This window comes from Brassica napus, chromosome C3 (assembly GCF_020379485.1).
Source record: "Brassica napus cultivar Da-Ae chromosome C3, Da-Ae, whole genome shotgun sequence".
NCBI classification, from domain to species: domain Eukaryota; kingdom Viridiplantae; phylum Streptophyta; class Magnoliopsida; order Brassicales; family Brassicaceae; genus Brassica; species Brassica napus.
In genome coordinates this window covers 23,344,210-23,371,965 of record NC_063446.1, presented here as the reverse complement: position 1 = coordinate 23,371,965, position 27,756 = coordinate 23,344,210, and the positions used below count along the sequence as shown (strand labels likewise).

Sequence of the window (27,756 nt, the reverse complement as noted above, 5' to 3'; positions counted from 1 at the left end):
TTATAGTGGTTAGTCAACTAATTTAGAAAGTATATGCAGTTTTACTAAATTAATTGATTAAAAATTAGAATGATGCCCATGTACCATGAAATAGAGTTTAGCATATGTTAGTAAAAACTTAGAATGTGTCTAGTAATTTTAAAACAACACTAAAGATAACATGCTTCAGTATATATAGCATTTATTGAAAAATTTAATATTTTCGTAGCGGGTTAACATATAGATTTTGTGAAAAATTCAAAAATATGACAATACAGTTCTAATGCATAGTTGCATACTACACAAACATATGATGATGGTCAAATAGGTTTGGAACCTTTGTTGTCTCAATTTCTCAAAAGAATAGCGATTTCGCTGTGGTTATTCCACTGATTTAGGAAGTATATGCAGTTTTACTAAATTAAGTTATAAAAAATAAGAAGGATGCCCATTTACCTGGAAAAAGAGTTTAACATATATTAACACAAATGTAGAATGTGGTTAAAACTTTAAAACAATACTAAAGATTATAGGCTTCAGTATATAGAGCATTTACCGAAAAACTCAATATTTTTGTAGAGGTTTTTTTTTTTGGACAACATTTTGGTAGAGGTTAACACAGATTTTGAGAAAAAATTAAAAAAATATGACAATATTGTTTTAATACATGTTGCATCCTTCAATAACAATGATGATGTTCAAAGAAGTTTGGAACCTTTGTTGTCTCCGTTTGTCAAGAGAATAGCGATTTTATAGTTACATCATGCATTAACATATGATGATGGTCAAAGAGGTTTAGAATATTTGTTGCCTTCTTTTCTCTAGAGAATATCGATTTTATAGTGGTTAGTCCATTGATTTAGAGGTTATACAAAGTTTTACTAAATTAATTGATAAAAAATTAGAACGATGTCCATGTACCATGAAATAGAGTTTAGCATATATTAATAAAAATATAGAATGTGGTTATAAATTTTAAAACATATCTAAGGATTATAAGCTTCAATAAATAGAGCATTTACCGAAAAACTAAATATTTTTGTGGGGGTTAACAAATTGATTTTGAGAAAAATTCAAAAAATATGACAATACTGTTTTAATACATAGTTGAATCCTGCAATAACATATGATGATGGTCAAAGAGGTTTTGGAACCTCTGTTGTCTCCGATTCTCAAGAGAATAGCGATTTTATAGTGATTAGTTCACTAATTTAGAAAGTATATGCAGTTTTACTAAATTAATTGACTAAAAATTAGAACGATCCCCATGTACCTTGAAAGTGAGTTTAGCATACATAAGTAAAGTAAAAATGTAGAATGTAGCCAGAAATTTTAAAACAACACCAAAGATAATAGGCTTCAGTTATATAACATTTATCTAAAAATTCAATATTTTTGTAGGGGTTAACACATAGATTTTGAGAAAAAATCAAAAATATGACAATATAGTTCTAATGCATAGTTGCATCCTACACAAACATATGATGATGGTCAAATAGGTTTGGAACCTTTGCTGTCTCCGTTTCTCAAAAGAATAACGATTTTACTGTGGCTATTCCACTGATTTAGGGAGTATAATCAGTTTTACTAAATTAATTGATAAAAAAAAGAACGATGCCTATGTACCATGAAAGAAAGATAGTTTAGCATACATTAACAAAAATTTAGAATGTAGTTAGAAATTTTAAAACAACGCTAAAAATTATAGGTTTCAGTATATAGTCATTTACCGAAAAACTCTATATTTACGTAAGGGTTAACACATAGATTTTGAGAAAAATTCAAAAAATATGATAATACTGTTTTAATACATAACTGTCTCTTTCAATAACATATGATGATGGTCAAATAGGTTTGTAACATTTGTTGTCTCTGTTTCTCAAAAGAATAACGATTTTACTGTGGTTATTCCAATGATTTAGGGAATATAAATTAATTGATAAAAAAAAGCGATGCCCATGTACCATGAAAGAAAGAGAGCTTAGCATACATTAACAAAAATTTAGAATGTAGTTAGAAATTTTAAGACAACGCTAAAAATTATAGGTTTCAGGATATAGACATTTACCGAAAAACTCTATATTTACGTAGGGGTTAACACATAGATTTTGAGAAAAATTCAAAAAATAGGATAATATTGTTTTAATACATAGTTGCATATTTCAATAACATATGATGATGTTCAAAGAAGTTTGGAACTTTTGTTGTCACCGTTTCTCAAGAGAATAACGATTTTATAGTGGTTAGTCCACTAATTTAGAAAGCATATGCAGTTTTACAAAATTAATCGATAAAAAATTAAAACGATGTCCATGTACCATGAAAGATATTTTAGCATACTTTAATATAAATGTAAAATGTGTTTAAAAAGTTTAAAGCAACACTGAAATTTATAGGCTTTTGTATATAGAGCAGTTACCGAAAAACTCAATATTTTCGTAGGGGATAGATTAAGAGAAAAATTCAAAAAATATAATAATATTGTTTTAATGCATAGTTACATTATATATTAACATATGATGATGGTCAAAGAGGTTTGAAACCTTTCATGTCTTCCTTTCTCTAGAGAATAGCGATTTTATAATGGTTACTATATTGATTTAGGGGTTATACTAAGTTTTACAAAATTAATAGAAAAAATTTTAGAACGATGTCTGTGTCCATAAAAAAGAGTTTAGCATACATTAATACAAATGTAGAATGTGGTTAGAAATCTTAAAACAAATCTAAAGGTTATAAGCTTCAATATATAGAGCATTTAGCAAAAAACTCAATATTTTCATAAGGGTTGTTAACACATAGATTTTGAGAAAAATTCAAAAAATATGACAATACTGTTTTAATACATATTTGAATCCTGCAATAACATATGATGATGGTCGAAGAGGTTTGGAACCTCTGTTGTCTCCGTTTCTCAAGAGAATAGCGATTTTATAGTGGTTAATCCACTAATTTAGAAAGTATATGCAGTTTTACTAAATTAATTGATAAAAATAAGAACGATGTCCATGTACCATGAAAGAGATGTTATTATACATTAATACAAATGTATAATGTGGTTAGAAATTTTAAAACAATACTTAATATAATAGGCTTCAGTATATAGAGATTTTACCGAAAAACTCAATATTTTCGTACTGGTTAACACATTGATTTTGAGGAAAATTTAAAAAATATGACAATACTGTTTTAATACATAGTTGCATCATTCAATAACATATGATGGTGTTCAAACAAGTTTGGAACCTTTGTTGTCTCCGTTTCTCAAAATAATAGCTATTTTATAGTGGTTAGTCCACTAATTTAGAAAGTATATACAATTTTACAAAATTAATTGATAAAAATTAGAACAATGCCCATGTACCATGAATGATATTTTAACCTACTTTAATACAAATGTTGAATGTGTTTAGAAAGTTTAAAACAACACTGAAGATTATAGGCTTTTGTATATAGAGCATTTATCGAAAAAGTCAATATTTTCGTAAGGGTTAGTTAACACATAGATTTTGAGAAAAATTCAAAAATATAACAATACTGTTTTAATGCAAAGTTACATCATGCATTAACATATGTTGACGGTCAAAGAGGTTTGGAACCTTTGTTGTCTTCCTTTCTGTAGATAATAGCGATTTTATAGTGGTTAGTCCATTGATTTTGAAGTTATATAAAGTTTTACTAAATTAATTGATAAAAAATTAGAACGATGTCTATGTACCATGAAAAGAAGATTACCATACATTAATAAAAATGTAGAATGTGGTTATAATTTTTTTAAAAAAATCTAAAGATTATAAGCTTCAATATATAGATCATTTACCGAAAAACTCAATATTTTCGTGAGGGTTAGTTAACACATAGATTTTGAGAAAAATTCGAAAAATATGACAATACTATTTTAATACATGGTTGAATCCGGCAATAACATATGATGATGGCCAAAGAGGTTTGGAACCTTTGTTGTCACTGTTTCTCAAGAAAATGACGATTTTATAGTGGTTAGTCCACTAATTTAGAAAATATATGCAGTTTTACTAAATTAATTGACTAAAAATTAGAACGATGGCCATAAACCATGAAAAGGATTTTAGCATACATTAGTAAAAATGTAGAATGTGGCTAGAAATTTTAAAACAACACTAAAGATAATAGGCTTCGGTATATATAGCATTTATAAAAAAATCATTATTTTTGTAGGGGTTAACAAATAGATTTTGAGAAAAATTCAAAAATATGGCAATATAGTTCTAATGCATAGTTGCATCCTACACAAACATATGATGATGGTCAAATAGGTTTGAAATCTTTGTTGTCTTTGTTTCTCAAAAGAATATCGATTTTACTGTGGCTATTCCAATGATTTAGGAAGTATAAGTAGTTTTACTAAATTAATTGATAAAAAAAAATAACGATGTGCATGTACCATGAAACATAGTTTAGCATACATTAACACATATGTAAAATGCGGTTAGAAATTTTAAAACAATACTAAAGATTATAGGTTTCAGTATATAGAGTATTTACCGAAAATCTCAATATTTTCGTAGGGTGTTGTTAACACATAGATTTTGAGAAAAATTCAAAAAATATGACAATACTGTATTTATACATAGTTGCATCCTTCAATAACGTTTAATGATGTTCAAAGAAGTTTGAAACTTTTGATGTCACTGTTTCTCAAGAGAATAACGATTTTATATTGGTTAGTCCACTAATTTAGAAAGTATACGCATGTTTACTAAATTAGTTAACTAAAAATTAGAACGATGCCTATGTACCATGAAATAGAGTTTAGCATACATTAGTAAAAATTTAGAATGTGGCTAGAAATTTTAAAACAACATTAAAGATAATAGGCTTAAGTATATATATAGCATTTATCGAAAAATTCAATATTTAGTAGGGGTTAACACATAGATTTTGAGAAAAAATCAAAAATATGACAATATAATTCTAATGCATAGTTGCATCCTACAATAACATATGTTAGAAATCTATGTGTTAGAACGTATATGCAGTTTTACAAAATTAATTGATAAAAAATTAGAACGATGCCCATGTACCATGAAAGATATTTTAGCATACTTTAATATAAATGTAGAATGTGTTAGAAAGTTTAAAACAACACTGAAGATTATAGGCTTCCGTACATAGAGTATTTACCGAAAAACTTAATATTTTCGTAGGGACCATAGATTTTGAGAAAAATTCAAAAAATATAACAATATTGTTTTAATACATAGTTACATCATGCATTAATATTTGATGATAGTCAAGGAGGTTCGGAACCTTTCTTGTCTTCGTTTCTCTAGAGAATAACGATTTTATAGTGGTTAGTCCATTGATTTAGAGGTTATATGAAGTTTTACTAAATTAATTGATAAAAATTTAGAGCGATGTCCGTGTCCATGAAAAGGAGTTTAGCATATATTAATGCAAATGTAGAATGTGGTTAGAAAGCTTAAAACAAATCTAAAGGTTATAAGCTTCAATATATATGACATTTACCAAAAAAACTCAATATTTTCGTAGGGTTAACACATAGATTTTGAGAAAAATTCAAAAAATACGACTATACCGTTTTAATACATAGTTGAATCCTGAAATAACATATGATGATGGTCGAAGAGGTTTGAAACATTTGTTGTCTCTGTTTTTCAAGAGAATAATGATTTTATAGTGGTTAGTCAACTAATTTATAAAGTATATGAAGTCTTACAAAATTAATTGATAAAAAATTAGAACGATGCCCATGTACCATGAAAGATATCTTAGCATACTTTAAAGTCTAAAACAATACTGAAGATTATAGGCTTCAGTATATAGAGTATTTACCAAAAAACTCAATATTTTCGTTGGGGTCATAGATTTTGAGAAAAATTCAAAAACTATAACAATATTGTTTTAATGCATAGTTACATCATGCATTAACATATGATGATGGTAAAAGAGTTTCAGAATATTTCTTGTCTTCATTTCTCTAGAGAATACCGATTTTATAGTGGTTAGTCCATTAATTTAGGGTTCTATGAAGTTTTACTAAATTAATTGATAAAAATTTAGAACGATGTCCGTGTCCATGAAAAGAAGTTTAGCATTCATTAATACAAATATAGAATTTGGTTGGAAATATTAAAACAAATCTAAAGGTTATAAGCTTCAATATATAAAACATTTACCAAAAAAACTCAATATTTTTCGTAGGGGTTAACAAATAGATTTTGAGAAAAATTCAAAAAATACGAAAAATAATGTTTTAATACATAGTTGAATCCTGCAATAACATATGATGATGGCCGAAGAGGTTTGAAACCTTTGTTGTCTCTATTTCTCAAGAGAATAGCAATTTTATAGTGGTTAGTCCACTAATTTAGAAAATATATACGATTTTACTAAATTAACTGATAAAAAATAAGAATGATGCCCATGTACCATGAAAGAGAGTTTAACATAGGAATACAAATGTAGAATGTGGTTAGAAATTTTAAAACAATACTAAAGATTATAAGCTTCACACTACAAGAAAAATGGGTTTTAATAGCAGACCGGAATAGCGTTTTTTTCAATTGTGTTATGCTTGATATACGCGGGTTTTAAAGATAGCGTTTGTATATTTCGAAACGCTATGTTAGAGTTGTGAACTGAAAAAAAAATAAGTGTATGTTAAAGAAGAAATAGGAGTATATAGATCATTTACAGAAAAACTCAATATTTTTGTAGGGTGTTAACACATAGATTTTGAAAAAAAATTCAAAAAATATGACAATACGCTTTTAATACATAGTTGCATCCTTCAATAACATATGATGATGTTCAAAGAAATTTAAAACTTTTGATGTCACCGTTTCTCAAGAGAATAGCGATTTTGATTTGGTTATAGTCCACTAATTTAGAAAGTATATGCAGTTTTACTAAATTAATTGACTAATAATTAGAACGATGCCCATGTACCATGAAAGAGAGTTTAGCATACATTAGAAAAAATGTAGAATGTGGCTAGAAATTTTAAAACAACACTAAAGATAATAGGCTTAAGTATATATAGCATTTATCAAAAAATTCAATTTTTTTGTAGGTTAACACATAAGTTTTGAGAAAAAATAAAAAATATGACAATATAGTTTTAATGCATAGTTGCATCCTACACAAACATATGATGATGGTCAAATTGGTTTGGAACCTTTGTTGTCTCCGTTTCTCAGAATAATAGCGATTTTACTGTGGTTATTCCACTGATTTAGGGAGTATAAGCAGTTTTAATAAATTAATTGATAAAAAAAAATAATGATGCCTATGTACCATGAAATATAATTTAGCATACATTAACACCAATTTAGAATGTGGTTAGAAATTTTAAAACAATACTAAAAATTATAAGTTTTAGTATATAGAGCATTTACCGAGAAACTCAATATTTTCGTAGGAGTTAACATATAGATTTTGAGAAAAATTCAAAAAAATATGACAATACTGTTTTAATACGTAGTTGCATCCTTCAATAACATATGATGATGTTCAAAGAAGTTTGGAACTTTTGTTGTCACCGTTTCTCAAGAGAATAGCGATTTTATAGTGGTTAGTACACTAATTTAGAAAGTATATGCAATTTTACAAAATTAATTGATAAAAAATTATAACGACGCCCATGTACAATGAAAGATGTTTTAGCATACTTTAATATAAATGTAGAATGTGTTTAGAATGTTTAAAACAACACTGAAGATTATAAGCTTCAGTATATAGAGCATTTACCAAAAAACTCAAATATTTTCGTAGGAGTCATAGATTTTGAGAATTTTTTTAAAAATATAACAATATTGTTTTACTACATAGTTACATCATGCATTAACATATGATGATGGTCAAAGATGTTTGAAACCTTTCTTGTCTTCCTTTCTCTAGTGAATAGCGATTTTATAGTGGTTAATCCATTGATTTAGGGGTTATATGAAGTTTTACTAAATTAATTGATCAAAATTTAGCACTATGTCTGTGTCAATGAAAAGGTGCTTAGCATACATTAATACAAATATATAATGTGGTTAGAAATCTTAAAACAAATCTAAAGATTATAAGCTTCAATATATAGAGCATTTACCAAAAACCTCAATATTTTCGTAGGGAATAACACATAAATTTTGAGAAAAAATAAAAAAAATATGACAATACTGTTTTAATACATAGTTGAATCCTGCAATAATATATGATGATGGTTGAAGAGGTTTCTCCGTTTCTCAAGAGAATAGCGATTTTATAGTGGTTAGTCCACTAATTTAGAAAGTATATGCAGTTTTACTAAATTAACTGATAAAAAATAAGAACGATACTCATGTACCATGAAAAATAGTTTAACATATATTAATACAAATGTAGAATGTGGTTAGAAATTTTAAAACAATACTAAAGATTACATTAGTAAAACCTCTCTGACCATCATCATATGTTATCTTTAGTGTTGTTTTAAAATTTCTAGCCACATTCTACATTTTTACAAATATATGTTAAACTTTCTTTCATGGTACATGGACATCGTTCTAATTTTTAATCAATTAATTTAATAAAACTGCATATACTTCTAAATTAGTGGATTAACCACTATAAAATCGTTATTTTCTTGAGAAATGGAGACAACAAAGGTTCCAAACCTCTTTGATCATTATCATATGTTATTTCATGATTCAACTATGCATTAAAACAATATTATCATATTTTTTGATTTTTTCTCAAAATTTATGTGTTAACAACCCCTACGAAAATATTGAGTTTTTCGGTAAATGTTCTATATACTGAAGCCTATAATCTTTAGTATTGTTTTTTCGGTAAATGCTCTATATTATCTCCAACTCATCTCTATTTATATCTCTATAATAGCATATTGAAGCAAAATCACTCCAATTCATCTCTATTTTTGCCTATAAAATAGAGATTGTTATTTTTTCCTTTATCTATAGAGGAAGAAATAACATTTTTCTATATTTTGCTCTATATGTAGAGATCTCTATTTTAAAGAAATACATTGGAGTAAAATCCATTTTTATTATAGAAGTCTTCTATTTTAGAGTTAAATATTGAGAAATACATTGGAGATGGTGGCAGCGGAGATTTTGCATGTCTAATGTTAATTTAACAAAAGTCAGCACCAAAGTCATTTTTATTAACATCCAGACAGCCAAAGCTAATTAATAACTCGAACATACATTGTAATAGTATGATATGAATAGCATATTTCATTTAGTTCACGCTTTAACACCCTTAATAGGATTTTTTCTCACACATTTATAATAGCACCAAACCACACCACAATAACAATAAACTGGAGAGACTTAATCGTATTAATATTATTGTTTGCACTAGAATAGTAGCCCCATTGATCACCAGGTTCGGTCCGGTACAGTTCCCCTGGTACACCAGTTATATACATGTATTTAGCCGGAGGAGGGGGTGATGACGACCTTCTGCAGTAAACCTTCTTCGGTGGTGGTGGCTGAGCACAAGAGCTAACGCATGATTCTTGAGCCGGTGTTTCGGTGTGTTCAAGGGGTGAAGCGGAGTTGACATGATAAGTGAGACACTGTAAGACAAGGAACATGGAGAAGACTATAACTAGAGGTATGGGGTTCAACATGATCAATATGATGACTAATAGAAAACGCCTTTTAATTTTAATACTTGGAAATTTAACGATGAAGAATATCATAAAACACATGCATGTGCATATATATAGTATAATGCAACGACGCAGCGTCATATATTTACATCACCTATATGCATTTGGTGAAGACCAGGTCATAAAATTGCAAAAGGTGAGGGTCTTCAGTTTTGAATGAGTCTTCAAATTTGATAAAGCTACTACTATTGGTATTTTTTATTGTGATGGACTGTCCCGGTCGATTCTGAGTCCAGTCTCGTTTTGGTCTTAGTACTTGACCCTAAAACATAAACATCTGGTGAAGCGACCCAAAAGTATTTCATATACCTATTTTTAGGTCCAACATCATGCAAAGATTTTCGAGAACACATGTACTTTTGGTTTGATCCGTTGAGAAACTTCTGACTCTAGTGCCGGGACGTTTCCACCATCCACGGGGATTGTTGCTTTAAGGGCTAAACCTTTTGAATTGATAGCCAAACTCAAACTTCAATGCAGATTGGATATACATATACATAAGTGTTTTTCTTACTCTCTAAGGATATCATAATGGACTATAGCCATAAACTCATAATAACTAATAATAATCTAACTTTTTTACATGATATTTGAAGACATGCGATAAGTGAGCGATGGAGTTAATTCATATAGTTTGTTGCTGCATGTTTTCTATAAACGCTAGAATAATGCAACTGAAAGATCTCTTTCATATTTTAGTGCAACCAAAAGATCTTCCTATCTAAGATTTTATATTCCTTTTCTCTCTTATAAATACAAAGCCCTAAAAACTATCTCAAGGCTTCACCAAGATCGAAGCATCAAAACCACTATCTCATTTACATTTTGTTTCCTATATTATATCAACATTTCCATCATCATCATCATGAAATCAGTGTCACTCATAGTCATTCTTCTCATCTCATCCTCTCTTTCACCTCAAACCGTAACATCATTCTCCTTATTTCCGTTTCCGTTTCCCCTTCCCATTCCATTTTCACTTCCATTTTCGTTCCCTTCTATATTTGGTGGAATAATCGGTAGAGATAATCACAGCGAGCTAGCTAGGAGGTGCTTCCCTGACCTAGGAGACGGAGAGGCCTGCATGGCTGAGATATTCGGGTCATTCTTCAACCGTCAGATAACTATAGGGCCAGAATGTTGCAAGGCCATTGTTGAGATCGATGAAGACTGTACACAAGCCGTTTTTAAACAGTTCAGCGATTCTTTATTTACTAGTTCCGTCAAGCAGTTTTGCTCTTACATCAATAGCTGATGCAAACTTTGTTTAGGATAATTTTTTGGACTTTTTGGTCTATAAAAGGTTAAATTTAGACTTAATTATAGTTTTGTTTTTAAGTTTATTTCTGTGATTTCTTGTTTTGGATTATTATTTTTAATTATATATAAAACACTGCTGTTCTTTTTCTTAAACATCTTATAAAAGGACACATTCTAAGACGAAGGCTCCACCATACTCTATACTTTTTAGAATAAGAAAAAAAATCATTTTTATTAAATAATATGGGTTCCCACTTAAACAAGTGGTAAAAACTGAGTGGTAAATTGGAGTAAATCATTTTACACTGGACCACCATATTTGGAGTAAACATTTTTTTTCTATCATTTGTTTTTTTTCCTAGATTATATTTCCATTCCAGGAAAGTAGTGAGAAAATTTACTCTAATATGATGGGTCCGAGTACCTTTTAGTCTACGTTTTGTTGCGCTCGCAGATCAACCATCATAGCCTAAAACCTATATAGTAAAAACTAAAGCAAAGAATGTAAATTCACTTACTTCCAAGATGATCAGTCACCGTGTGTTGTAACACCTCTCTTCCTATTAATCACAATGTGGAAGAGAGAACGTTGTTCATTGAAGAGGACCACGATTCTTGGATACAAAGAGCTGAGAATATCACGAAGACAAAAACTAACTGATCTTGTCAGTCTAATGGCTCAGAAATATCAGAAATATCTTGCCAGTTTCTTCTGATTCTTACTTTTAATATTTTTATTGATTTATATATGACTTCAAAAAGTGCTGTGTGTATACAGTATACTATTCAATAACATACATATACATCTCATTCTTGTTATTTCTTACTCTTGGAAATATTTCTTATGTAGTACAAAATTGTCCTAGAGCTTTTGGTGTTTATAAAGTTCCCCAAATCTCTTGTATATACGGTGAAGTGTAGGCAGCTAATTTAAAATAAACTAAAATAACACTACGAAGTCAAAATACTTATAAGTTATACATTCACATACAATTTAGAAGACGTAAGCTACAAGAAACATCGTCCCAAACGAAACCTAGTTTCTTTAGAGAGAATATAATCTATAAAACGTTTCGGTTTAGCTTCGAGTAACCAAAGACGATATATGAGCGGCAGAGAGCGTCTGGGCTCTAGGCGGCCTGTTACCAGAAAGTCGCGGCGGCCTATCGTTTCCGGCTAGGAAATCGTCTTGGCCGCCTAAGTTTCTCTCTGATGCGCCGCCAGGTCCGGAGAATCGACGACAGTGAAGGTTCTCCCGTCGCTGCTTTAGTTTTGCGTTGAAAGGATTCTCAGGTTTCGCGAGATCTTCTACGGTTAGCGCTTCCGACAACGAAGTGAATGATTGTGATTTACCTTTGTAATGTTTAGACAGTCCTCTCCTGTTGTTAAAATTCCAAACATAAGAATATGGGATAAATTTTCAAAATATACAAAGCGTTCGGAACAAAATGAAATACTATTTTCATATAACAGGTGGTTATGTATCTACTGAATCACCCTGAAAATAAAACTTTTCGCATTATACTCCTAAAGAATTAAATTTCTACTAAAAGCCCTCTGCATATTGGTGAGTAACCAAAAAAATACTTGATTCTCCTTACCTTAAAGAAAATGAACCACGACGGGCCGAATCGTCAGGAGAGTTTGGAAAAGAAGAGGGAGATATAAAACCTTCATCTGCATCTGCGTCCCTAGCGCAATTTCCGCGTCTGCGTTCTTCACCCAACATAAGAGACTCCATCTGTTCTTGATAGTGCATGTTTTTCCTCAAAGCCGCTTCTAGTTTATCAAAAACTTGATAACAGAAACCGTGGCTTTTTATACAAACAATTTATTATTATTTGATAAACGTAAGCATACTTTATTGGTAGTTTTTTGGTCTGAAATGTTTAATAAATGCTTATTTTTATCTGAAATGTTCGAATTTAAAACATTATCTTGTGAAATCTGTTTCTCAAGTAACATGATCACGCCCATGAACATGGGTTCTGGTCTTGCGGTCGTTATATAATAGTTTTCAGGTCGGGATATGATATTTTGTGGAATGGTTGTGGCCGATAGTGACAGATGGAAAGAGTTGAGAAATGGATGGAGACTGGATGCATGGTACGTGGTGGGAGAAAGCAGATGACACGAATAACGAGGTCACTGAGACTGAGAGTGTAATGAACCTAGAGATACGTGTCGAACTACGTTGAACAGATTCAGGACTTTTGGGCCATGATTGAGATAAACAAACTTTATTTCGAGTAGACCGGCCCCGTAGCACATGATTAATTTACAAACCAAAAAATAAAAACATAATGAAATCATGAGCTACGCAAATCGAATCAAGAAGTCAGCTAACAATGCAGTAAACTTAAAATAAAGTGTCAATTAACATATGCAGTACTACATTTTTAGGGATTTATTTATAATTTTTTTTGTCTAGCAGTCTTAAACATGTTCCATAGAAACCCCGTTGAAGTTCCGTTTCATGTTTCGGAAACGTTTCGGAATTGGAATTTCTCGGAAACTCGCGTAAACGCATTGGAAACCCGTTTCTTAAAAAATTCAGTTTGGAAATTTAATGAAAACTTTACTTGGAAACTCGCGATTTTGTTTTGGAAACGCTAAAAATTCTTTTTTTTATTATTTTAGAACAAATTGTATAAATAATTAATAAATTTAAGGATTAGTTTGTTATTTTGATAGTGGTCATGTTTGATAGAGCTAATGAAAATGAGGTTGAAGATGATGTTATTGATCTTTGACTTATTTTTATGATTTTTATTTTATTTAAGCTATTTAATATTTAAGTAATGAGTTTTGTTATTTTGAATTTTATATGATTTTAATGTTTAATGATGATTTATGTTATTTTCGTATGATTAAATAGAATGGATATTTATTTATTTATATTTTAAGATATGCTAACCATAATAAAAACGAATGCAAATATTAATTATATATATATATATATATATATATTTATTTATATTTATAGACGTTTCTAAAACGTTTCCAAAACAAAACAAAAAATCAATAATCACGTTTTCACGTTTCGAAACGTTTCGTTTCCACGTATCCGTTTCTGTTTACATGTAACCTAACCTAGGTCTTAATAAAGTCTATTTATCTTGATGATAAAAAAAATTATAAGAAATTTATGCTATAACATTATGCTAATGTTACAGAAATCATCGTCTCAATTTAGAGACATTAACACAAGCAGAGAAACTGTTAAATGATTTTTAAAAAATATATATATATATAACTAGATCTCGATCCGCGTAACCGCGCAGATTTTTGTTTTCATTTATTTTTATATAAATATTTTTTTTTCAATTCTAAATTGGTATATAATATAATATATATGTATCTATCAATTTTTTAAAACATAATAAGTTTACTGTATATTTTTTTATTGAATAGATTGTTTCAAATTTTTATATGTATCTGTATCTTCTTCTATATATATATTTCAGATTATTATTTCATTATTAAAATAGTAACTATATATATAAAGATTAGTAAAATATTATTTTATTGTCATATTCAAAGATATTGTAACATTTCACAAATTTAAAAAGTTTTTAAAAAATTAAACTTTTCGCTTCATAGATTTATATTATTGAGTAAATAATTAAACATTTAGTTTTTGTTTAATTTTTAAACATTTAGTTTTTGTTTAATTTTTAAAATAAACTATATAGTTTAAAATTTGTTTTCATTGGTTTAAAGTAGTAAATATTAATCATTGTTAGATAATATGATTTTTGTTATTTTAAAATTTTTTTTTTATAATTTTAAAAATTAACATCGACAAATATTTAAATATTTAGCATATATAAATATAGTATTACAACATTAAATTATATCTATTTAATTTATACTATCTATAAATCCAATGGATCATCTATCGTTTAAATCTAATTATTGGTAGCCCAATAAAAATTTCTGGTAAGTCCAAAATTTAAATAATAAGATTAAATATTAAATGTAATATGACTTTCTAGGAATATGTCTATTAGGTCCATTTTTTAAAAAATCACGCATGAATTAAAGTTGCGACTTCTGTTTTAATATATAATCTGTTTTAATATATAAGATATATATATATATATATACTTCCCAAACTGTTTGATGAAATCTTTGAAGTATTACATTCCTGCTCAGGTCTAGTATGGTTATGTGTTGAGTTACTCTCACTAAGATCTTTTTCTATTTTCTTGGACGAGATGTTCAAGAAACAATAGACAATACACAATCTACGTACATCTATCAAAAACAATTAAGGTTTGTCTATTCTACACCATTCCATCATCTTGTGTAGAATGTCCACTGTTCAGTAATGGCCAATCTAAGATTCATAATCTATTCTAGCATCTATCAATCACATACTATTTACTTATGAACTCACATAGAACAAAACTAAACAAAAAGAACGTTCTATCCTTACTTTACCAAAATTGCATCCCAAGTGATTTAATTCCTAGTCAGCATCAGCATAAAAGAGACTAGAGTGTGACATAAAATAAATGATTCATTCAAATCAAAATCAATTTCAATCAGTAAAAGACAACAGAAAACTGAAAAAAAACAGTAAAAGATACTCGAAGGACGATACGATCAATCCTTGCTCTTGAGCCTCTCGATCCGCTGGTTAAGCTGCTCGATCTCAACCACCAAATGAGTAACAGAGTAGAGTATCCAGTAGAACACAAGCGCGGCCGCGATGAGAAGCGCGTTTCGCTGGGATTTCATCATCGATTTCTGGTGACGGAGGTGTTCCGACGGCGTGCAGGAGTCTCCGTCGCACGAAGGCATCGTCTCGTACTTCCAGTAGATGTCCATCAACAGGAAGAGGCACAAAGGGACTATCGATAGAAACGGTTTCAGGAGATTACGCGTGACGCCGACCAATCCCTTGCGGAGACCGTCGAGCCCCGGCATCGTCAGAAGGATTACCATGATCGCTTCAGCCGCCGCTGCGTAGCCTAACACAACCCATTCGAGAGCCATTTCTCACTGATCGATCAAAGGTAGATTTGAATCTGTTCTTGAATTTTCAGACAAGAGGTTAAGGAACGTGAAACACGTGTCGCACGTTGTTCAAAATGAAGAAGTTAATGGGCCAAGCTAATTTCAGCCCAAATAATTACAAAGACTTAAAATAGGCCGTTTTTATAAAGCCCGAGAAGGTCTTTATTCACACACCGTCCATCCGTCAAGTAACGGTGTTAGAAGAAGTTGAAACGGCGACGTTTGGTAGGTGAGACACGCGGATCAGATTGTGCTTTGTCTCCTAATTCTATCTCTTCAAGAGCATTATATACGTACAGAATAAACCTGTGTTAAGTCATCATACTAACTAAGTAACTATCACACACACAAAAAGGAATAAGTCAAGAAAATCTATCTTCTCATCTAAGATCTTCGGAGGAAAAACTGAGTTGTATATGGCAACCAGATCAAAGAGTTTTCAGTTGATCTCCGGCTTAAAGAAGCACCTCGTTGACAGCGTCTTCCCACGCGCCACCGCGTCTGCTCCCTTCACTTCAAGGTATCAAACACACACACACACACACTCTGTATATTTTTATTCTACAGTTTTATTTGATGTTTCTTTGAACCTAAGTTAAAAGATATATAAACATTAGCGCATAAAATGAGAAAATACTACATTTTCCTGTGGAGGTATTTATGTTTCCCAACAGTGTATTAGTAGAATTTTTTATTTTGGTAAAACTAATATAAACACCTTAGATTTCTTTCTTTTTTGGTTTAACGTCAGACATATTAGATTAGAGGTTTGGTGAAGGTTCGTTCAAACAAAAATAAAACAAGTTATAGATTAGAGGTTTGGTTTTGATTAAGTCACTTTGTTTAGTATCATTGTTGGTCCAAATATTTTACTCTTCCGCTTCGTTAAATTCAAGATACTATTCCAGTATTCCTAGATCTTGAAAGTTCATATTTCGGGTTTTTTCAAGAGCTAAGGATTCAGATCAATCATATAATACAATTTTTTAAAAAAATTATTTTCAGTGTCATATATTTTAACTTTTTTCTCTTTCCAAATAGTACCATACTTGCTTAATTTTCACGAAATGGATCTGAAAAAGAATCATATGATTTTGGTACAAGTGTACTAAAACCTTCAAACTCTTTAGAAAAAAAAGATCCTTTTACCTTTTTTACAAAGAATCGTACAGAAAGCACAAGCAATGTACAAGTGTACAGCGCATGAAAGAGATCCTTTTACCTTTTTTCTACAAAGAATCGTACAGAAAGCACAAGCAATGTACAAGTGTACAGTGCATGAAAAATATGGCATATGCCTTTTGGCTTAAATGGATAATACCAAAGCATATATCAGATTCAGGTTCTGACACATTGCTTGTATTTGTAGTTTACCAACACTTTTCGAATCCTTCACTTGACTCAAACAAAAGTTGAAAAACTCTGAACTGTAACCTAATGATTTTCCATCTTTTCATTCTTTGTATTTATTTATTTCTATGGCAATTTTCCTTTTTTAATTCAAACATAGTCTTAGTTATATTTTTGAGACAGTCCATTACAGAAAATTCATTGTTTAGATGAGTAGACGTGACGTGGCTGGTTACTTTTTAACATCGTGAGATTACGATAAGATAAGAATTGGACCGACAGCTTTGAAGATTTAGTCGATAGAAACTTTGATGGCTGACCATGTCATGTTCTAACATTACTTTCTTTTTTTTTTCAACACAACTTAATTCCATTACTCTTCAAACTGCTTGACTACAACGATTAGAGAGAATTAACCATCCTCTTTGATTGAAAACATAAACTACAACAATGTAAACTAAACAAGATAATTCTTCAAATGAAAATGACAACGGATTCAAGACGAAGCTTGAATGCGTCGGGGTAGTCTTCACGACAAAATCGGACAGCATAGAAATAGTCACATATAATGACTTTGAAGACCAGCTCTCATAGACGAAGCTGAAACCGGGAACTCAACAACGAGTTCGGGAATTCCTCTCCTTTCATAGATGTGAGGCATGTTCCCGAAATCCGACTCAATCTCATATCAACCGGAAAGCTCGATGATTCCGGCTTGGACAATCACTTTGGCAGTGGCAAATGGAAGTTAACCAAAGGAAGTTTGATCATGGCTCGAGGAAGAAAAGAAGGCTCACTATACGTGACTCAAGCCAAGCTTTGCAAGGAAGAAGTAAATGTCGCAAGTGATGACATGGATATATGGCACCGAAGACTCGGGCATATGAGTGAGAAAGGTTTAAATATACTTTCTCGCAAGAAACTTCTTCCTGATATGAAAGGTATTTCTCTCTCACCATGTCATGATTGCGTAGCCGGAAAACAACATAGAGTCGCTTTCCGAAGATCATCTACGCCTATGAGAAGAAAGCATATTCTTGATCTTGTGCATACTGACGTATGCTCCATGTCCGAGAAATCCAATGGAGGGGCATCATATTTCGTCACCTTTATTGATGACCATTCAAGGAAGGTATGGGTATACCTTTTGAAGTCAAAAGATCAAGTTCTTAATGCTTTCAAGGAGTTTGTAGCCCAAGCAGAGCGAAGTACGGGTCAAAAACTCAAGTGTGTTCGATCTGACAATGGTGGAGAGTACCGAGGTCCCTTTGAAGCGTTTTGCAAAGCTCATGGAATCAGGATGGAGAAGACACCACCAAAGACGCCACAACTGAATGGGCTAGCTAAAAGAATGAATCGAACGATCACATAAAGAGTTCGGTGCATGCTCTCTCACGCTAAACTACCCAAGCCATTTTGGGGAGAAGCCATAAAGACTGCAGTGGACGTCATAAATCTTACACTGCAGTGGACGTCATAAATCTTCGACTGCAGACGATGTCCCGGAGGAAATTTGGTCGGGTAAGAAGGTCTCTTACAACCATTTGAAGGTGTTCAGTTGCAGAGCGTTTGTTCATATACCTAAGGATGAACGAACCAAGCTAGACTCCAAGACTAAAGAGTGCATCTATCTTGGATCACCAAGAGATGATTTTGGCTATCGGCTTTGGGATCCGGTTAACAGAAAAATTATCCGGAGCAGAGATGTTGTTTTCTTCGAAGATCAAACAATCGAAGACATCAACAAATCAAAGAAACCAAAGCTAAGGGTTATAAGGAATGAAGATTCTCATAAGCCTCAAGATCATGAACAAGTGATTGGAGATGATGGCGAAGGGGATCCTATCATGGACCCGAATGGTGATGAAGGTGAAGAAGAAGTTCAAGTGGAGCCAGAGGAAGAACATGAGTCAAGAAGGTCTGGAAGAGAGACAAGACCATCTGTAAGATATTATCGAGATGAGTACGTTAATCTTACAGATGAGGGGGAGCCTCAAAGCTATGAGGAGGCCATAGGAGACACTCATAAAGATAAGTGGGTTGAAGCTATGCAAGATGAAATGCAATCCTTGCATGATAATCACACTTATGAGCTGATGAAGCTACCAAAAGGAAAGAGAGCCTTGAAGAACAAGTGGGTGTACAGGTTGAAGTATGAAGAGAGAAGCTCAAATCCAAGATACAAAGCTCGATTGGTTGTGAAAGGATTCAACCAGAAGAAAGACATTGATTTTGAAGAAATATTCTCTCCAGTGGTGAAGATGTCCTCTATCCAAGTGGTTCTTGGTCTAGCAGCGGTTCTAGACTTGGAGATTGAACAACTCGATGTCAAGACGGCCTTTCTACATGGTGAACTCGAGGAGGAGATCTATATGGAGCAACCTGAAGGATTCAAGGTTCCAGGAAAAGAAGACTTGGTGTGCCGATTAAAGAAGAGTCTTTACGGCCTCAAGCAAGGTCCAAGACAATGGTACAAGAAGTTTGACTCCTTCATGGTGGATCACAACTTCAAGAAAACCAAGAATGATCATTGTGTCTTCATAAAGAGGTACGAAAACGGCGACTTTCTCATATTATTGCTCTATGTTGATGATATGTTAATCGTGGGCCAAGATCGCAACAAGATAGCCGCACTGAAGAAAGATTTGGGAAGATGTTTTGCGATGAAAGATCTGGGGCAAGCGAGACAGATTCTTGGAATGAAGATCACTCGGGATAGACCAAATAAGCTTTTATGGTTGTCCCAAGAAAGATATGTTGAAAGGGTGTTGGAGAGATTCAACATGCACAAAGCAAAGCCGGTGAGCACTCCACTTGGTGGACATTTCAAGCTAAGTTCGAAGCAAAGTCCAACAAGTGACAAGGAGAAAGAGGAAATGAAGACTACCCCATATGCATCAGCAGTGGGCAGTCTCATGTATGCTATGGTGTGCACCAGACCCGACATTGCCTATTCCGTAGGAGTTGTGAGTCGCTTTCTCGCCAATCCAGGAAAAGAACATTGGAAAGGAGTTAAGTGGATCCTACGCTATCTACGAGGCACAACGAAGAAATGTCTATGTTTTGGAAATGGAAAATTGGAGTTGAACGGTTACACCGATGCAGATTGGGCTGGTGATAAAGATTCAAGGAAATCGACATCAGGATTCGTGACTACCTTTGCAGGGGGAGCTGTTTCTTGGCAATCGAAGCTACAAAAGTGTGTTGCCTTATCCACCACTGAAGCGGAGTACATCGCAGCAACGGAAGCGTGCAAGGAGATGCTATGGATGAAGAACTTCTTGCTTGAGTTGGGAGTAAAGCAAGAAAAGTACAACATGCTATGTGACAACCAAAGTGCTATTCACTTAGCAAAGAATCCAACGTTTCACTCTCGCTCAAAGCACATTGATATTCGACATCATTGGATCCGAGAAGTTCTTGAAGAAAAGCTCATACATCTCAACAAGGTACACACCGACGAAAACTGGTCAGACTTTATGACCAAGGTATTACCGATCAAGAAGTTTGAAGATTGCTGCAAAGGCACCGGCATGACAACGGTTTCGGGCTAAGTCGGAAAGGGGGAGATTTGTTGGTTTTTTCCTCCATTAGCCCAAAACCCAAAATTATGATCCATAACCAAGAAGCCCAAGAAGAAGAAATATCTAAAGAAAAATGGAGAAAGATGAATAAGTGTGTAGAAAAAGGAAGTGTGTAGAAGATGAAGTGTGTAGAAGATGAAGTGTGTAGAACTAACTTGTAGTCTCCACTTACTAGTATAAATAGGGGTGCTTAGCACCATTTGTAATCATCCCACATCAAGCAAAGCAATAGAGAGAAAACATTTCATAAAGAGTTCTAAGAGTCTTTAAGAAATCTCCAAACACAAGCCTTAGTGAAAATCCCTTTCCCAAAAATAAGAAGGTTATCTTAAACACTAACCGTCTACATTCCATCTCAACCTCTCAAAGAAAATATTATCCGCTAATTTTCCCAACAATTTTTGAATGCCCTAAACGTGATTCCCAATCTACGAAAACCACAGAGAAGAAATGGTTATATGTTTTGTGCCTGTAAAACTCGTTTTGGCTTTGAGTAAAGAGCCCTTATCATTGATTTCTTCTGCCCTCATTAAAGGCTTTCACAGTTGGCTTTGTATGGCGGATCTTCTCTAGTAATCTGGTAAATACTCGTTTAACCCGTATGCTGGGCCACGTTTGGTGGTCCTGGTAATAACCGTCTGTTAGAGAGCTCGTGAGTTTGATCCCCCAAAGTCTTTATCCCGTTGAGTGTGTGTTCGTGGCCGTGGAATGGGCATCTGATTGCATAATAATTTTATGTAAAAATAGAGCCAGACGTCATGGATATCCTGGGATAAAATGGCACAACCTAAAGCAAAAGGCGGGTTCGAGAGCTTCAATGACGCCTTTCTCGGTAAGCTTAGCTGGAGAATTCTAAACAACCCACAAGGCCTGTTGGGGTGGGAGGGGTTCTTCTCGGGAAGTACTGTGCGGATGGGAACATGCTAGACTCTGTCCAAGCAGAACGGCTGAATCACATGGCTGGAAGGGCATCTTGATTGGCTGTGCGCTGATTAAGAGAGACGCGGGATGGTTAGTTGGAGATGGAGCCCAAATCAAAATTTGGCAAGATCCCTGGCTCAGTGTATCGAGACATGAAATTATCCACCAGAAGCATCAATGAACTTAACGGTCGACGGCCTGGCCTGTTCATTACGAATTCTAGAGAGTGGGATGTGGAAAAAATCAGAGCTATATGTCCCTTCGCAGAGGAAAATATCCTGAAGATCAAAGCTAGCAGTACAGGAGCTCCAGATAAGCTGTGTTGGATGGGAACAAAGAATGGGGAATATACTACCAAATCAGGCTATCATGCGGCTGAGCTGGAAGCAACAGGTAACTGGAACCAGGAGGTCTTGAACTTACAAACAGCCCCAAAAGTCAAAATGCTAATCTGGAAAGCTCTTGGTGGGACTTTACCAGTGGGAACTAACCTACAGGAACGACACATCCCTATGCAAGTGTTGCGGTGATCCTGAATCTACCTTTCATCTATGGGAAGCTGCTCCTTTCATTGAGGACATTTACTATAGAGGAAATATAGATTTGAGAGAAGTTTGGATGGAACCTATTTAAGACAAAGGGCTGCTTGCCTCCAACAGGAGTGACGACGAGTCATCTTGCACCCTGGATTATGTGGGAAATCTGGACCGCAAGAAAGCAAATTGGTGTTCTCCAAATATCAAATTAAAAGCAATTGCTATGGCCCGGGAGTGGCAAAATGGTCAGAAGAAAATCTCAAACCTTACAGTGGCCAACAGGCCTGTAGCGATCCCCCCCCCCTACACAGGTAACATCCTCCAGTCCGATGCGGCCTGGAACATCACGACAGCCGTAGCGGGGGAACGAGGTATCTTCTACTTTCACAGCGCTGGAATCGCAGGTCGCCTCTCCTTTGTTGGCTGAGGGAATCGCTCTCAGATCCGCCCTCCCCGGAAGTGTTTAGAGATTGGTATTGAGAACCTGAATGTTGATTCAGACTCCAAAATCCTCATCAACAGCATCCTCGACTAGAACTCTGTACCTGAATTGTATGGAGTGGTTGCTGATATCTTGTGTATTGTAACAGGATAGTTATCCCTAGGCCTACTAGTTTCTTGTTTCACTTCCTTTTCAAGCTCAAGAGCATGGAGAATGGCATCTTCTCTACTGGACTCGGTGCCAACCATGGGTTCCACTTCCCACCAAGACCAAATAAGAATGCGAGCTCTGTGAGAATCTTTCTGCGTGATCTGTTGTTCTGTTTCTGCCTCTTTTAAATAAACAAAAAAGCTGTTTTGGATCTAGAGCTGAACAATGTGGTGTTGTTTCATCCATATTTGCTTATTTAAGCTCCCTTCACTTCTAGAGGTGAGTACAGGATTCTTGAATATGATTTTGGAAAGTAGTTTAATCAAATCTAATTTTATGAAACGACCTTCAAAATCTAGTGAAAGATATTGAAGTATTATTTGATTTGACAAGTAACTTGCTGGACAAGGATCTAGAAGTCCGTTGCAAAGACTAAAAGGGGTTTCTCATACTTAACCCAAATATGGATTTTCTGTTTCAAAACAAAGAAAATATATATCTTTCTTCATCAAGAGATTAAATATACTGTTAACTTTGCTGGCTTTACAAGACAATATATTTTTCTATTATCAGCACATGGAGACAGTTTAATAAAAAAATGAATATGATTGCCCAGTTGGCTTTGACAAACAATATTTTTTTTTGTATTATCCTCACAGAAAACAAGTTTATTACAAAGTTAATATGAATTCCCAAATAATATTTATTTTATTAGTAGATAAAGCATGTTTAATAGGAAAAAAAAAATTTGGTTGACCAAAAGAAACGTAAAAACAGAAAATAATCTTCTTTCCTAATTTGAAATGCTCGTTAATTGACAGTTATGATCATCACCCTGGCATACATTGTCTTTTCCCTCTCTCTTCCTCCACATCTCTCTCCTCTGCAATTTCAACGCACGTTGAGCTCATAATTCAGACAAGTCAATTGTATAAAACGTAAAGACCGAGATCTTTAAGCTTTTGTCTCCTTGAACAAAACTACACTCACGAATCTCGGGATCCACATCAAGCTGCCGCAGCCATGGTGTTTGATGCCGAGAAGCAATCGATCGTTCATGTTGAACAGGTTTCTCTTTCGAACATCGTCTTTTGATATTCTCTCTTCCCTTTTCTCTGTTCAGCTTTGGTCGCTGATAAAAAAATGTTTACTAAGGTTTGTTTGTTTGATTCTTATTTTTTTGACTAATCATTTATCAATCACGGTAAGATCTTATGACCGTCATTGTTTGTTTTGATTCTTGTTAGTCAAGTTATAGGCTTATGAATGCAATATAAGGTTAGGGTTTGGATTTATTTCTTCTGCATTGGATAATTAATTTGAATTTTTTTTTAAAAAATTGAAATATTAAGCATGAGATTAGACCTTAGCCTTCTGGATTTGGAGTAAACATATTATCAATCATGTATCTTAGATTGGTGTTCTTGTGTAGATTGGTGATTCATCTTCAGGTGGGCTTAGCTCACTACAAGAACCTTTGATACAGCAGAAGCACAGCCCAGAAAACTACTCTGTTCTTGCAGCCATTCCCCCGTGAGTTTTTATCTATCTGTCATTTTCATGTGTGTTGTTTGTCATTAATACCAACTGTGGGTCCCACAAAGATTGCTATATCAACAGTTTATTACCAATCTTTCTGCTAAAGGAAAAGCACGTGGGGGAATCTGTCGGGTTTGCACATGATATAGATTTTGTCTTAAAGCTTACTAAACAAGTCATCAATTTTCAGGTTTCTCTTCCCAGCTCTTGGAGCCTTTCTTTTTGGTTATGAGATTGGTGCCACGTCTTGTGCTACCATTTCTATTAAGGTAATAGTGGCTTAACCCTTGTCCAAAACTGTGCATAGCTTACATATCATTAAGCTGTTCGTATTGAATTAGCATACTCCTTCACACCTGGACCTGCAATGTCATTGTACAACTACTCTGTTAATTAATCTGTTTTCTTTTTGCCTTCTCTACAGTCGCCTACACTAAGTGGAATCTCATGGTACAACTTGTCTTCAGTGGATGTTGGTATCATTGTGAGTCTATATTTCAACTTTCTTGGTTAATGCATAAACTTTTGTTATTGCTTCTTCCCTATAGGAGCTATGACCTTTCTTATGGAAATAAAATAAAATTTCCTAATTAATAGTATTAACAAAATTCTGTGCAGACTAGTGGCTCACTGTATGGTGCCTTGATCGGATCAATTGTGGCATTTAGTATTGCTGACATTATAGGTTGGTTTCTTTAGGCTTTCTTTATCTTTATTACATAGCAGTGTCTCCATCTGAAAGAAATCAAATTGTTTGATTATGTTTTTTTCAAGGAAGAAGAAAAGGGTTGATCACTGCTGCATTCTTATACCTTGTTGGAGCCATTGTTACTGCATTAGCACCTGTCTTTCATGTCCTGATCATTGGACGTGTTGTGTATGGCATTGGGGTTGGACTGGTAATAACCTTACCGTTAGGTTAAGATGGTTTTCTGCATGTATGAATCCATGCAGCTATGGAGTACACTTTTTTAGCCTTCTTCTTAACTTGTAAGCTGATATGTTCGTTCCCATGTATTTAGACAATGCATGCGGCTCCAATGTACATTGCTGAGACTGCACCTAGTCAGATACGTGGACGTATGATATCACTAAAGGAATTCTCCACCGTCTTTGGGATGGTTGTAAGTTCTCACATCTCTGCCAACTTCAGAAAATTTAGAGTCACTTCTCTATGTTTTAAAACATTTTTGTCCACCAAGCGAAACTGACACATACATTTTTTTGTGAAGGGAGGATATGGAATCGGTAGCCTCTGGGTTACAGTTATATCTGGTTGGCGTTACATGTATGCGACAGTTATTCCTGTGCCAATTATTATGGCAATTGGAATGTGTTGGCTACCAGCATCTCCTAGGTGGCTTTTACTGCGCTCTCTTCAGGGAAAAGGAGATGCGGAGAGCCTTCAAGACGAAGCAATCAAGTCTCTTCGCCGCCTTAGAGGGTCTGTAGTAGTTGACTCAGCTGCTGAACAGGTAGACGAGATCTTGGCTGAACTTTCCTCTGTGGGTGAGGATAAAGAAGCTACAATTGGTGAATTGTTTCAAGGTAAGTGTTTGAAAGCTCTCACTATAGCAGGAGGTTTAGTCTTGTTCCAGCAGGTTGGTGCAGTCAATTCATCAAATGGATTTGTGAGAAAAGAACAATAGCTAAGTGTATATATTTTTATTTTTCAAATGGCAGATAACTGGACAACCAAGTGTGCTTTATTATGCACCATCAATACTACAGGTTCTCTTTTTTTTTTATCTCTAGTAAAGTTGGCTTTTGTTTCACTAGGAGGAATCCTAACATGTTTCCTTGTACCACTAATATATTACCTGTTAGACTGCTGGCTTCTCTGCTGCAACTGATGCAACTCGGATCTCAATCCTGCTCGGTATTTTGAAGGTATTGTGTTATTCCATTCAGTTTAAAATATTGGAGGATTGATATATGAATGCTTTAGCACATTTTTAATCGTTTTATTATTGCAGTAAAGCTAGTTTGTGTTTTTCCTTTGGAAGACTTAACGTGGTCCTTTATTGGTGCAGTTGGTTATGACTGGAGTTGCTATTGTAGTGATTGACAAACTTGGAAGGAGGCCTTTACTTCTTGGTGGTGTCAGTGGCATGGTTTGTCCTCTGACATTTTCAGTCTTTTTTCTCTTTGTTCAATTTTATGAGACAGAAAAAACCTAAATGATTTAGAAACTTAGCTTCTTTTGTATTTTTGATTGTGCAATAGGTGATCTCATTGTTCCTCCTGGGCTCCTACTACATCTTTTATAATAATGTACCAGCTGTTGCTGTGGCTGCATTGCTACTCTATGTGGGCTGCTATCAGGTTAACCTTTTTTCTCATCAAACTTTATTCTTGGCAACGTTAAGTTGTGATCTCAAAATATTTACCATCAATCTTGCAGTTATCCTTTGGTCCTATTAGTTGGCTGATGATGTCAGAGATATTTCCCTTAAAACTAAGAGGCAGAGGAATCAGCATAGCAGTGCTTGTGAATTTCGGCACAAATGCGCTTGTGACATTCGCTTTCTCACCTATGAAGGTAAAGATTCTAGAACCAAGAAACTCCTTCTCAATTATATATTGTCCCTCCAAGTTTTAGAGGTTTTAGCTCACCTGGTATTTATCTCCAGGAGTTGTTAGGAGCTGGAGTTCTGTTCTGTGGATTTGGGGCGATATGTGTACTGTCTCTCTTCTTTATATACTTCATTGTGCCTGAGACAAAGGGTCTCACTCTTGAAGAGATTGAAGCCAAATGCCTCTAAAAGGTTTCTTATCTTAGCTCCATTTTAACTGCTGCTTCACTTGCTTGAGGCTCTGAACGGGAAACACAGTAACCACAGATGGGGTCGCCATTTACCGTAGAGTTTCACTGTTTGGTCAAAAAGAATTGGTGCAGTGAAGCTCGTGGCAAAAGTTTGGTGCGTTGGACAACTTCTAAAATTCGACTGTTTTCTTAATATGTTTTGTAAAATGTAAGAAATTCACACATTGTTGGACCACTAATGATTGAACCATGTACCAATCATTTTAAATGTGTCTTCATTTTAAGTTTAGTAAAAAAAATTGTTCAATAACACTATGTTTTAAGAAAAATTGGTTCATGTATCAGTAAGTAGAAAATTTAATTTGAAACATGTATCATCTGAAATTTAATTATTCAGATATCTAACAATTAGATACTGAGAAACTAATTATCTATACTAATAAAAGTGACCTTTTGAGGTTCCATAGAATGTCTACATCAGCAAAAAAAACTTCTCCCGAAAAATAACACGTGGCATAAAATATAGTTTTACATTT

The 27,756-nt window shown here is 33.6% G+C and overlaps 4 protein-coding genes across 6 annotated transcripts; 2 read left to right on the top strand and 2 right to left on the bottom strand.

Moving 5' to 3' along the window:
* The first annotated feature begins 10,390 nt into the window (after nt 1-10,390).
* Nucleotides 10,391-11,636, top strand: LOC106450337. Its single transcript, XM_013891984.3, has one exon. It carries the CDS (start codon nt 10,512-10,514, stop codon nt 10,899-10,901), a length of 390 nt encoding a protein of 129 aa, XP_013747438.2. The 5' UTR covers nt 10,391-10,511; the 3' UTR covers nt 10,902-11,636.
* Nucleotides 11,637-11,868: 232 nt separating this feature from the next.
* Nucleotides 11,869-12,887, bottom strand: BNAC03G33370D. Its single transcript, XM_013891983.3, has 2 exons — nt 12,508-12,887; nt 11,869-12,285 (listed from the first exon to the last, which is right to left on the bottom strand). Exons 1-2 carry the CDS (start codon nt 12,663-12,665, stop codon nt 11,985-11,987), a joined length of 459 nt encoding a protein of 152 aa, XP_013747437.1. The 5' UTR covers nt 12,666-12,887; the 3' UTR covers nt 11,869-11,984.
* Nucleotides 12,888-15,413: 2,526 nt separating this feature from the next.
* Nucleotides 15,414-15,994, bottom strand: LOC106447603. The gene has a single exon (XM_013889566.3). The coding sequence runs from the start codon at nt 15,908-15,910 to the stop codon at nt 15,518-15,520; it is 393 nt and encodes a 130-aa protein (XP_013745020.2). The 5' UTR covers nt 15,911-15,994; the 3' UTR covers nt 15,414-15,517.
* Nucleotides 15,995-16,210: 216 nt separating this feature from the next.
* Nucleotides 16,211-27,561, top strand: LOC106450335 (D-xylose-proton symporter-like 1). Of its 3 annotated transcripts, XM_048750078.1 has the most exons (16): nt 16,211-16,451; nt 22,913-23,193; nt 23,736-23,982; nt 24,347-24,447; nt 24,644-24,722; nt 24,878-24,937; nt 25,072-25,138; nt 25,228-25,352; nt 25,476-25,577; nt 25,686-26,054; nt 26,137-26,184; nt 26,281-26,343; nt 26,487-26,567; nt 26,680-26,778; nt 26,858-26,995; nt 27,087-27,561. In XM_048750078.1, exons 3-16 carry the CDS (start codon nt 23,938-23,940, stop codon nt 27,216-27,218), a joined length of 1,509 nt encoding a protein of 502 aa, XP_048606035.1. In that variant the 5' UTR covers nt 16,211-16,451; nt 22,913-23,193; nt 23,736-23,937; the 3' UTR covers nt 27,219-27,561. The 3 variants fall into 3 exon arrangements, with proteins under 3 accessions (XP_048606035.1, XP_048606034.1, XP_048606036.1); XM_048750077.1 differs by lacking the exon at nt 22,913-23,193; XM_048750079.1 differs by lacking the exons at nt 16,211-16,451; nt 22,913-23,193 and adding an exon at nt 19,654-19,829.
* The last annotated feature ends 195 nt before the right edge of the window (nt 27,562-27,756 follow it).

Excerpts from the sequence above, each read along its gene's own strand:
- LOC106450337 (XM_013891984.3), top strand. The coding sequence starts at position 10,512 with ATGAAATCAGTGTCACTCATAGTCATTCTTCTCATCTCATCCTCTCTT.
- BNAC03G33370D (XM_013891983.3), bottom strand. The coding sequence starts at position 12,665 with ATGCACTATCAAGAACAGATGGAGTCTCTTATGTTGGGTGAAGAACGC. Across the intron at positions 12,286-12,507 it reads CGTGGTTCATTTTCTTTAAG|GAGAGGACTGTCTAAACATT; the intron begins GTAAGGAGAATC and ends TTTTAACAACAG.
- LOC106447603 (XM_013889566.3), bottom strand. The coding sequence starts at position 15,910 with ATGGCTCTCGAATGGGTTGTGTTAGGCTACGCAGCGGCGGCTGAAGCG.
- LOC106450335 (XM_048750077.1), top strand. The coding sequence starts at position 23,938 with ATGGTGTTTGATGCCGAGAAGCAATCGATCGTTCATGTTGAACAG. Across the intron at positions 24,448-24,643 it reads GTTCTTGCAGCCATTCCCCC|GTTTCTCTTCCCAGCTCTTG; the intron begins GTGAGTTTTTAT and ends ATCAATTTTCAG. Across the intron at positions 26,779-26,857 it reads TCTATGTGGGCTGCTATCAG|TTATCCTTTGGTCCTATTAG; the intron begins GTTAACCTTTTT and ends TCAATCTTGCAG.